Source organism: Crassostrea angulata, chromosome 4 (assembly GCF_025612915.1).
Source record: "Crassostrea angulata isolate pt1a10 chromosome 4, ASM2561291v2, whole genome shotgun sequence".
NCBI classification, from domain to species: domain Eukaryota; kingdom Metazoa; phylum Mollusca; class Bivalvia; order Ostreida; family Ostreidae; genus Magallana; species Magallana angulata.
In genome coordinates this window covers 46024451-46037714 of record NC_069114.1, presented here as the reverse complement: position 1 = coordinate 46037714, position 13264 = coordinate 46024451, and the positions used below count along the sequence as shown (strand labels likewise).

The following is a 13264-nucleotide window of genomic DNA, read 5'->3' as shown; positions in this document are numbered from 1 at the left end:
AAGCGTCAAAACAGCACCATCAACAATACCAAGTTCAAGGCGGTATTGAATAACAAGAGGCCCAGGGGCCACATCGCTCACCTGAGCAACAATTGCCTTTAAGTTAATTCTGATCAAATTAGCATTACAGTATCAAAATATCTTGACAACTAAGTACAGTAGATCTTGCTAAAAAAAATTGAAAATCTGCAAATTTTTATCCACCTCTTTTTTTGGTAAATACCAAGCCCCTTTTGTTGTTGTACCTGTAAGAAGATTTTCCTCTATCCTATATACCCCTACCCCCCATTTCGTGGCCCCACTTTTCTCTAGGGAATCATGGTTTCATCAAACTTAAATCTGCATAACCTGTGCTTTCACACATAGTACTGAGTTTTGTACTGAAAACTTTCCCAGAATATTTTTTAAGATTTTCTCTATATATTCCTATGTAAAAATTCAAACCGCCATCATGGCCCCGCCCTACCACTACGGACTGTGATTTTGAAAACTTGAATTTACACTACCCAAGGATGCCTGTACACAACTTTAAGCTTTTCTGGCCAAAAAGTCTTTAAAAAGAAGATTTTTAAAGATTTTCTCAATATATTCCTATGTAAAAATTCATCCCCCATTGTGGCCTCACCCTACCCCTGGACTATTATTTAAACAAACTTGAATCTATATGATCTGGGGATGCTTCCACTCAAATTTGGGCTTTTCTGGCCTAATAGTTTTGAGAAGAAGATTTTTAAAGATTTTCTCTATTTATAAAAATTCATCCCCCATTGTGGTCCCGCCCTACCCCCAGGGACCATGATTTGAACAAACTTAAATCTACATTATCTGAGGATGGTTACACACCAATTTTAACTTTCTTGGCCAAATAGTTATTAAAAGAATTTTTTTAAAGATTTTCTCTATATATTCCTGTATAAAATTTATCCCCCAATGTGGCCCCACCCTACCCCGAGGGACCATGATTTGAACAAACTTGAATCTACACTATCTGAGGATGCTGCCATTTTAATTTTAGCTTTTCTGGCCTAATAGTTTTTGAAAAGAAGATTTTTAAAGATTTTCTCTATATATTCCTATGTTAAACTTGATCCCCCAATTGTGGCCCCACCCTACCCACAGGGACTATGATTTGAACAAACTTGAATCTACACTATCTGAGGATGCTTCGACTCAAATTTGAGCTTTCCTGACCTAATAGTTTTTGAGAAGAAGATTTTTAAAGATTTTCTCTATATATTTCCTATGTAAAACTTGATCCCCCAATTGTGGCCCCACCCTACCCACAGAAACTATGATTTGAACAAACTTGAATCTACACTATCTGAGGATGCTTCCATTTTAATTTGAGCTTTCCTGACCTAATAGTTTTTTAAAAGAAGATTTTTAAAGATTTTCTCTATATATTCCTATGTAAAACTTGATCCCCTAATTGTGGCCCCACCCTACCCATAGAGACTATGATTTAAACAAACTTGAATCTACACTATCTGAGGATGCTTCCATTTTAATTTTAGCTTTTCTGGCCTAATAGTTTTTTAAAAGATGATTTTTAAAGATTTTCTCTATATATTCCTATGTAAAACTTGATCCCCCGATTGTGGCCCCACCCTACCCATAGAGACTATGATTTGAACAAACTTGAATCTACACTATCTGAGGATGCTTCCATTTTAACTTGAGCTTTCCTGGCCTAATAGTTTTTGAAAAGAAGATTTTTAAAGATTTTCTCTATATATTCCTATGTAAAACTTGATCCCCTAATTGTGGCCCCACCCTACCCCCAGGGACTATGATTTGAACAAACTTGAATCTACACTATCTGAGGATGCTTCCATTTTAATTTGAGCTTTCCTGGCCTAATAGTTTTTTAAAAGAAGATTTTTAAAGATTTTCTCTATATATTCCTATGTAAAACTTGATCCCCCAATTGTGGCCCCGCCCTACCTTCGGGGACTATGATTTGAACAACTTGAATCTACACTATCTGAGGATGCTTCCATTTTAATTTTAGCTTTTTTTGCCCAATAGTTTTTGAGAAGAAGATTTTTAAAGATTTTCTCTATATATTCCCATGTAAAACTTGATCCCCCAATTGTGGCCCCACCCTACCCCCGGGGACCATGATTTGAACAAACTTGAATCTACACTATCTGAGGATGCTACCATTTTAATTTTAGCTTTTCTGGTCTATTAGTTTTTGAGAAGAAGATTTTTAAAGATTTTCTCTATATATTCTTATGTTAAACTTGATCCCCCTCTTGTGGCCCCTCCCTACCCCCGGGGACCATGATTTGAACAAACTTGAATCTACACTACCTGAGGATGCCTCCACACAAGTTTAAGCTTTTCAGGCCGATTAGTTTTTGAGAAGAAGATTTTTGAAAAATACCAACAAATTTTCAATAATTCTCAATTATCTCCCCTTTAAAGAGGGTGTGGCCCTTAATTTGAACAAACTTGAATCCCCTTTACCTAGTGGTGCTTTGTGCCAAATTTGGTTGAAATCTGCCCAGTGGTTCTTGAGAAGAAGATGAAAATGTGAAAAGTTTACAACGACGACGACAACAACGACGATGACAACGACAACGACAGACAACGGACAAATTGTGATCAGAAAAGCTCACTTGAGCCTTTGGCTCAGGTGAGCTAAAAATGGCATAGGCAAATTTGATGAATATCTTATATAATAAACTGTAAATACTACAGAACGATTTGACAAATTTTCAGGGTATGTTTTCTCAATTTCTTGCCCATCTCCTTCCCCTAGACCATGATCCACATGAGTTAAAATACCAATTATACTCGATTGCTTACATATTAATTTAACAAGATATTAATAAGCTTCTAATGTTTGAACCTATTACCATTTAAACAGGTTAGAATAAATCAATTATTGTGACAGACTGAACCCGAAATATTGTGGTCAACATAAAAGAAGATTTTATATCTCCCGATCGTATTTGATCACCTCATAATACTCAAAAATTGATTATTTCTTAATTACTTCTAATTCATGGTTTACCCATTACCTGCTCGTGCAACCTCGTAATAGCGGCGAGTCCTCGTACGATACGAGTCTCATTTAGGCGCTGGTAGAAATTCAGATTGTTTGCGGGTTATGCATTTTTTCGGCAATGTCGCCACTTTCATATTCCGCACGAATTACCAAAGAAAGCATTTTCTTGTTTAAATAATCTACAGCTATCTTAAATTAAACTGCTTACAACGCTTGCGTCCCAACGGAACGTCCTTTGCGTCACTGATGACAGGTGTTGTACAATGCGTTACAATTTCGATTTTTATTACAATGATAAAGACACTGGAAAATGTACAAACAAAATTTCTATGTAGAACAAAGAACCATACATTTTTAATTACGCCAAATTATTCTGCTTCCCGACAGATTATAACTATAAACTCAATAACAATCTTATTACACAGAGAATAGGCTTATTAAGAATTTATTCAGCATAATATAAAGCCGAAATAATGCATGGCGAGTGATGTGTGGGGAAAATTAGAATAGCAGGTATCCTTGTGATGTATGTGCACAACACAACACTGTCATACAAGTATATCTGATAAAATAAAACGGTATAGATAATATGAATGTTTTTAATAAAGATTGGTCATTTTGTTCACAAGAAAACAATATTTAGATCAGAGATCTTATGACCTTAAACATGTACAAGAAATTGACATATTGAATAATAAATTCTCAAAATGTTGCATGGCTATCTAACCATAAAAATCCCTTGTCGAATGGTTAAACTGTTGACCACTGTTCAGACTATGTTGCTTTTAAAAAAGTTGACAATTGGTTACATTGTTAACTTTTGGTTATAGAATAGATATCAATTCTTCATATTAAGTATTATGTTGCTTTTTAAAAAAGTTGACAATTGGTTACATTGTTAACTTTTGGTTATAGAATAGATATCAATTCTTCATATTATACAATTATTTAATGCTTGAGCAGTCAATAGACCAGAATATTTTTCCCGAGGTGCAGGGAACAGCTCAGTATGATCTATTGCCCGAGGCCAACGGCCGAGGGCAATAGATCATACAGAGCTGTTCCCTGCACCAAGGGAAAAAAATTCTGGTCTATTGACTGTTCAAGCGTTAAATAATTGTTTTATTACCTAATTCCTTTTTTAGTTTTCGGGGTTTACAATTTGCATATTGCAGATGGTTTTCGTGCCATTATGCAATATACTAAGATTTATTTTTTTTATCTTTTACATGCACAAAATATGTTGCATGCATTACAACATCTCAATTTAATATTAGTTTACACAAAGAAGGGGAAGTCTTCAACCCATTCGATTTTAAATACATGTAGTCTTTTTACCTTATATGAGGCTTTAAAACTGTTGATTATTTGATACTCCGTTTTGATAACATTGAATTTGGTTTCAACAAGTACTAAAAAAAGCGTCTATGTAAAGGAATATACATTCCATGAGAACTATCGAAAGGATGTAACATTAATATACCAGCGTTCTGAAATACGTTGCCGGTCCAATAGATCGCAGTCTATTGACCGGCGGTCAATAGATCGCAGTCTATTGACCGGCGGTCCAATAGATCGAAGACTATTGACCGGCGGTCTAATAGATCGCAGTCTATTGACCGGCAGTTCAAAATAGACGCAAATATTTAATATGTAATAAAACAACAAAATCCCTTTGATTAGGTAATAATAAGTATTATTACCTAATCAAAGGGATTTTGTTGTTTTATTACATATTAAATATTTGCGTCTATTTTATTACCTAATCAAAGGGATTTTGTTGTTTTATTACATATTAAATATTTGCGTCTATTTTGAACTGCCGGTCAATAGACTGCGATCTATTAGACCGCCGGTCAATAGACTGCGATCTATTGGACTGCCGGTCAATAGACTGCGATCTATTGGACCGGCAACGTATTTCAGAACGCGGGTATATTAATGTTACATCCTTTCGATAGTTCTCATGGAATGTATATTCCTTTACATAGACGCTTTTTTTAGTACTTGTTGAAACCAAATTCAATGTTATCAAAACGGAGTATCAAATAATCAACAGTTTTAAAGCCTCATATAAGGTAAAAAGACTTACATGTATTTAAAATCGAATGGGTTGAAGACTTCCCCTTCTTTGTGTAAACTAATATTAAATTGAGATGTTGTAATGCATGCAACATATTTTGTGCATGTAAAAGATAAAAAAAATAAATCTTAGTATATTGCATAATGGCACGAAAACCATCTGCAATATGCAAATTGTAAACCCCGAAAACTAAAAAAGGAATTAGGTAATAAAACAATTATTTAACGCTTGAACAGTCAATAGACCAGAATTTTTTTCCCTTGGTGCAGGGAACAGCTCTGTATGATCTATTGCCCTCGGCCGTTGGCCTCGGGCAATAGATCATACTGAGCTGTTCCCTGCACCTCGGGAAAAATATTCTGGTCTATTGACTGCTCAAGCATTAAATAATTGTATATTATTTATAATAACTATAAAACCTCACATATTATTCATACTAAATACTGTGGAATCATTAGAATTCGTGGTGGCTCAATTTTCGTGGGTAGCCCTCCCCCACAAATTCAAATCCTCAACGAAAACAATTTTAGAGTTATCTTTGTTACTGAAACAGTAACCGACGCATCCACGAAATTACATCTCCTTAAATGAACATAAATTCACAATCCATGAAAATTGGCCCCCACAAACTTAAATGATTCCATAGTATCCTTGTAAATGTTCCTTGATCCACCTTATTTACAACTATCAGGTAAAGTACTAGTACTTTAAATTAAGATCTGGTTTTCCAGAGAAAGGTTTCCAAGTTTTTGAAAATAATGACAAAGCATTCATTCTTTTTTTTAAACTTTATTTTGTACTGCTAACACTTATATCTGTGATGGATACAGCATCTACAATGACAAATATACCAAGATGAAGCAAAAGAATGGGTTTTTTTTTTCAATTTAAACAGACTGAAAATATCATGATTGATATATACACAGGTCTATCTATTTCTAATATTGAGAATTCAGGATACGCAAGTATAACAATATTGTGTGACAAAGATATCTATTTATGCCAGTTGATAAATTGTATGCATGTGATACATGTACAATGTACATCAGTCTCACAAGTAAAGCATAGGTACAGTAAAATAATTAATCAAATCTTATAATAGTTATTAGTACATATTTCAGACAAATGCCTCAGTAGCCTCATAAAATGCAAAGTCAGACCGATACACAGAACAAAAACTGTTCTGCGAAGGGACATAACTCTCTATCAGACTCGTCATCTGGTGTCATCATCAATATAACGCAGTGTCAGGTAGAACTGATCTGAGAGGTCCTCATTCTATCTTCAACTTTTTATTGATAGAATATCACAATACAGGGAGACAGGACTGTTTAATGAAGCTATGTGGATAGAGCTTGAGGACACATTCAGATAAGTTCAATAGAAGAGGGACTTTTATTTTCTCTAGTATGCAAATAATCTGTACATTTTGAGGTTTTTAATTTTTAAGACTTCTATCTTTTTTCGGCTATTTTTAAATCCTACACACATAAAAATATCGTACATTGTATGTGTAAAGAATGAAGCAGTTTGTACAGATTTGAAAACCTTTTTTTCTTTAAAATGTGAAAGACTCATGAAAGAATTCAACAGAAAAAGAATTAAGTTGTCAACTTGAATATTATCAGGGCCATAAAAAACCATGAAATATAAGTATTTTATCCAGACTATAAATCTAAATCAAAACTTACAACTCTGATTCTTTTTCCCATTGCTGTTGAGGGGAGATTTTTCCTGAATTTGGCCCGAACAGCACCACTGTTTCCATGTGATCGGGTTATCTTGCCCCAGATGACTCTAATGCGACTAGCTTTGTCATGTCCAGGGCATGCTGTCTTCCTGTAATCGAAACAAAATAAAACTGAAGCTGTTTTCAAATTTCTATGACAATAAATGAAAAGTTTTGGAATGATGCACACTTACTTGGTATTAATCAAATGAAGTAAACATTAGAATCATTGTGTGTATTATAACCATCATATCTAAAATTAATCTGGTTAAATATAGATTTGATAATAAAAGACTTGTGCTCTGTTAAGAATCATTCAATGTCAATAGACACCTAGACTTATAGAATACTACTCCATAGACTCAACAAAAAATGTGATGAATAAGAAATTTTGCAACTTAGACGCCCTACTCATCAGCATTATGAATATATACACCTCCCTATATAACTGTCATACACTACTTAACATGGATATCACAATAAAACCGATGAACCTTGTTCTTTTGAAAACCAACAGGAGTAATTTACTTGCATAACCAATACTTGAATAAAGATTGAAGACCTTTTATAAAATTGTGCCCAAGATGTTGGCTGATCAACATCTGATCTTCTGCAAACACCTGCGTACTAAAAAGTATTTCAGACAAATGCCTCAATTAGCCTCATATTGACACAGAATTCTACTCAATAGACTCAACAAAAACTGTTCAGTCCACAAGTGAATCTGTAAGTCAGACTCGTCATCAGTGTCATCATCAATACGGTTATACAACATAAGTAAAACTTCATTTAACCATTGTATCTCATAGTTAGAGAATGTTCTTCCTGTTCGAAATATGAAAGCACAGATAAAACTTATCACCACTATAACAAGAAAAGACCAAAACTTGCATTCAACAGATGCATATATCAGGACCATAACTAATCACTTAACTAACCATTGCTAATATTTTCATTTGAAGATTTCAATGGTGTTTTTACTAAGTGTGTTTATGGCAAGGAAAAATTAAAGACCAGAGAGTGTAATGCAAACTTTCTTTCCCCAGATATCAAGATTCAAGAACACCACAATTTCAAATAAGCAAACTTATCCCAAGTTTAACGACACTGACTGATTGGTTAAGGTAGTCACTATGGCAAAGAGATGACCAAAATCAATGATCAAAGAGTTAAGATTGTATTTCAGACAAATGCCTCAATTAGCCTCACATGGACACAGAATTCTACTCAATAGACTCAACAAAAACTGTTCAGTCCATGAGGGAATCTGCAAGTCAGACTCGTCATCAAGTGTCATCATCAATACAACATCTCAACATTAGTAAAGATTTTCTGTTAGAAAAACTCAATAAATAATATTCTGACTGAAACACTGCTTAAAGGGTCATTGACATCATGGACAACTATGAGAAAAAAAAACTTGGTCAAAACGTTCATCATAATCTCACAAAGACAATTCTTTGATAAGTTGGCCTAATACCATTAACAATCAACACCTCTGGCTTAGAACAAATACTAGCTGAGTGTTAATTAAGTAGGAAACTATGAAGACCTTAGAGACTACAAAGGTGGATAGGGCACATATATGCATGCTACATAGCAACATTACTCAACAAGTCATATTTTGAAATCCTGTTGAGAACCTAAGGCCAAAAAAAAAAATATTCCTGTTTCCTGTCACTTGACCAAAAAAATTAGGGTAGGTAGGTAGGAAAAAAAATTTATTTTTAAAAAATATTTTATTTTTAAAAACTTGGAGCATGTGTGTAATAATGAGAGAGATGTATATTCCCAGTGTTCAGTATGTAAATAGATGATTTAAAATTTCCAAAGGTCTTTGTATTGTTGATGCATGTAATGTATAGAAAACAACAGGCAAAGAAAAAAAATAGATTGATTTTTTAATTAAAAATAAAAACTAATATTATTTGCAAAATTTAATCTAAGTGTATGAATGTATTTATCCTTTTCTGGATAAATATTTTTGTATTGTATTAGCTTAATGTCAATATCAACATGATTAATTAAATCACTCTCTGTACTTCCGTGTATTAGGGGTATTAGTCCAACCCTTTGACCCACTTACTACCGTACGTTATGTAGAGGATTTGTTTAATTCTCAAGATAATATAGAAAGCAGTTTTATGATAATTTTAACATTTATTGCAGTTATTAACTTAAAACAGGTTTTTGACTAACTGTAATATCAGGATTTAAAGTAATAAACATTGTTTTTGTAATTTCCAATATACAGTATGTTGTTGCATCCCCCGTATTTATAACCCCTTAAGGTAAGATAGTCGCAAGTTATTCACCACAAGGTATATTTATGCAGTAAAAATGTCTGTAGATTAATTTTCTATCATTCTTTCACCAGTGAGGTTAATTTACATGATTATGAACTCAGAAGACTTGGTCATCTTCACTTCTCTTTCTGAGGAAATTCTGGCAAAGTTACCAATCACCACCATGATCACAAAAAAACTTTTAGGGTCGGAGGGTAATAAATAGGGTTGGTCGGGCGACAGGAAACAGGATTAATTTTTTTTTTGGCCTAAGAGGATTAGGCCAAGAAACACACTGAGGAGAAAGCTGGAGGCTGACACCAATAGTATAGGAATGTCATGGCACCCAGGGCTCGAGCTGGGCTTCGCCATTTTCGCCAATGGCGAATTTTTTTCAAATGTGGCGAAAAGAAATTTGAATGTGGTGAAAATCCTTTTTTTGTAATAAAATGGTATAAAAAATCAGTGTTCAGTTTTCGTTTAAAATATGCACCTGTTGATTCAGTCAGAGTGTGTTTATTTAGTCATCGCACGCGACCGGAAATCTCGCGTCGCTCCTCTGGCCAAATAATAGCCTCAGGTAATATTTGGCTATGTAATCGGGCACGAGACGGTTGTATACACAGCTTGTGGTCAATTTTTAAAGCATTTAAGGTCTCACTCATTATACTGTTATCGTCTCAATATTAGTGTCAAATCGTAACCAGTGCACCGATCGCTAAATAATTGGTTATATAAATGCGTATAATATGTATACATCAATCGTATCCCGAACATTTGTATTTGGATAACGTTGAAACTATTTATTAAAATTTTCTATAATTGGGTTGTGTTTGCTTTTCTCTCATGAAATTTCAAAACACTGCAGTCGGTCGTTATTGATGTGGACATATCAACGCAAATAATTAATTTCTTTGATGTCCAGTGCGCTACTGTATAAATATGATAATCTTGCTTGACCATGTACCCCATTTACTTTTGACATTTGGCTTGTCAATATGGGGAAACGTAAACTTGTAGCTTCTGACCCTTGTCAGTCTAAAATTCAGAAATTGTCAATGTTTGGCTTTTCTTCCAATTCGGGGTCTGAACATTCAACCCCTCCTGCTCAAGCATCTAATACATCTGAAAGCCAGAAGGATTTTCCATGTGAACTTTAACCAGTGATGATATCTGTGATCAAGTCAAATGTGATGTGAAATGTGTTTGTGCAGTGTTAATGTAGAGCTGTGTTAATATTTCTAAACATTAGTATAGTCACTGTAGTGCTTTGTTCTACTGACAGTTTATTTATTATTTATGTAACACATGGGTTATGATATGATATATGTTTACATGTTTTGATCTGTTATCTGAATAAAATATATCAAACAATTTATCTTTTTATCATTTAGAAATAAGTGTTGGTTTATAGTTGATGTTTTACTGGATATTAACTTATTAAGGGATAAATATAACATTATATCATATTATTCAGTAAATAAGTGTTACATTTAAAGTATTAGTTAATGAACATTTTGCGCCGCGTAACGATGCGCAAAAAGTGGCGAAAGGGAAATTTGGTCCAGTGGGAGCCCTGATGGCACCAGCTGAAACAAATAAGACAGGAAAGAGAAGCCTGGAGAATTTTGTAAGTGACTTATGTCCGATACTGAGTTGTACTACATAAGTAACTTCACAAAGTGAGGGGCACAGAAGACTTGGGTTTCTCATGAAACAATATCACATATCGCATGATAGGAAATGGTAAGACTGTATTTCAGACAAATGCCTCAAGTAGCCTCACATGGACACAGAATTCTACTCAATAGACTCAACAAAAACTGTTCAGTCCACGAGTGAATCTGAAGGTCAGACTCGTCATCGGTGTCATCATCAATACAAAATTAGGAAACTCTCATCTCAAAAACACAAAAATTCTAGTCACAAGTTACACAAGATCACGGTATTGACAATGGTACCTCTTAGCTTTGTATACATATGCACATCTTTTGCCATAGTAGAATGGAGTTTCTGATTTTGAGCCAACACCGTCAATCTTCAACAGTGCAGTATTTTCATGCTGGTTTCTAAGTCCCCTCTTGTATCCAGTGAAAACAGCTTTGCAATACAACCTGAAAAAAAATACTTTGACTTACATTCCAGGCCATAACTAGAACTGTCCTAATGGGACTAATACCCCCGCTAGGCTAATTTCAAATGGGACAAATAATTGAACTGAATAATAATTAAGGTTTGGAACACATACCAAAAAAAATTCTAGAATTGTAAAAAAAAAAAAAATAGTTAACAAAGAAAAATTAAAATCAAAATTGTCAGAATTTCACTGTAAATACATATCTATAACAGTAATACATTTACAAATGTATGTATTTGATGATATATTTTTTTAATTTAATTGATTTAAAGAAAAACCAACAAAATGACAATAACTCCTCCCTTTGCAGTGAATAGAAATACCGGTAGCCAAGCAATGCTCTTCTGTTGATAAAACTTTCAATATCTTTCCAATAAGAGTCTTGACAGATGCAATTAGTTGTTTCAAATTTTCCTCACTTTCTCCTATGGCACAATTGAACTCCATATCAGAAAATTGATCCCATACGACTATGATTTTCTTTGATGAGCTTGTTAAATTTAATAAACTCCCAAAACATTACCATAATTACCATACTATGTAAAAATATGTAAAAAAGAAAATTTAATATTACAAACAATTTTAAAATTGCCAAAACACTACAATCATATCAGTAATTTTGAATTTCATTTAAATTAATGCCCAATAGGGTCACTTCATCAAATTACTTGACAAATAAATTTAAACAACCTCTAAAAATAGTTTAACTTCTTTATTAATAATTATATTATTTATTTCCTTATAATGATAGACCTTTTGGTTTACATGAAACAGTTTTAAAATAGCCCCAAAACCATCACCCATTTTACAGATTATCAATTTCCTCTAAACACATGCTCCATCTGAACCATGGCTCAGATAATGGCTCCCTTGGGACAAATGAATTCAGCCACACTTGTCTTTGATGTTCTCATTAGCTCCTAAGAATTTATCATTGACAAACAAAAACTTTGCATCGTCAGTTGATAGAATACTTATAAAAAATAATTTTTTTTATAAATTAAGACATAAAGACAAAAAACTCCATCTGGATGTATTTATATAAATATATTTTAGAGTGTTTTCTATTAATTAATTAATAAAATCTGTAAGGATTACCTCCCTTACTTTTCAACATTAGTGTACAATATATAGAATAAGGAAAATGAAAACTGTCATAAAATCATTAAATCTTGTCTGATCTTAAAAAAAATTGCAGGTGCACATCTTCAGATGGTGTTCAACATATGTACAAATTTTCAAACTGTTCCATGCAGTAATAAAAAATTCTATAGGGGGGACAAAGTTGCGTCTACAGACAGACGGACAGACGGACAGACGGACGGACAGACAGACGGACAGGGTGAAACCAATATACCCCCCTAAACTTCGTTTGCGGGGGTATAAAAATGCATTGAAAAGTTTCACCAAAACATTGTAGTAGGCACACTGGAAGTTCAGAATGTTCTGTGTAAATCAATTATAAAAAAAAAAAAATAATGTACTTTACCTTCCCAGCTTCTTCGGTGGATTAGCTGTACTTGTTGCCTCCGCCATTGTCCTTGTTGCCTAAAAGATAGACAACATTTTTAACAAGCCTGTTTCACAACTAATCTAAATTAAGCTATTGAGGCCAGCATTATTAATTTACATGTTTGATGTACTCCAACCCAGATTTTTCAAGGTGGGTACGTAGATACTGGTAGCTTTTATTTTTTAATTCAAATTCAAAATGCTGAAAATAATTACTGGGTAGGGCCCATTTTGATTAATCATACAGAGTACACCGAACAACTCAATTTTTAATTTTAGCCCGAGTAGTGCAAATTCACCAACATGACTGATCCAAGACCAATATGAAATATTGCCCACTACCTATATTCATACAATAGTAATCCGAGATTCCTCTGACTCTAACTCCCACTTTCCCCGCACACACATATATATATATAAGGGGGGTTGGAGTCGGAGGCATCTCGGATCAATTGAATGGGTACTTGGCATGAATTGTCCTTGAATAAGTATTTTGCTACCA

The 13264-nt window shown here is 33.8% G+C and overlaps 1 protein-coding gene across 1 annotated transcript; it reads right to left on the bottom strand.

The window, feature by feature from the left end:
• Positions 1 to 5872: 5872 nt before the first annotated feature.
• LOC128180004 (60S ribosomal protein L35a-like) lies at positions 5873 to 12894 on the bottom strand. The gene is made up of 4 exons (XM_052847736.1): positions 12740 to 12894; positions 11075 to 11227; positions 6791 to 6938; positions 5873 to 5932 (listed from the first exon to the last, which is right to left on the bottom strand). The coding sequence occupies exons 1-4, from the start codon at positions 12784 to 12786 to the stop codon at positions 5909 to 5911; spliced, it is 372 nt and encodes a 123-aa protein (XP_052703696.1). The 5' UTR covers positions 12787 to 12894; the 3' UTR covers positions 5873 to 5908.
• Positions 12895 to 13264: the final 370 nt, after the last annotated feature.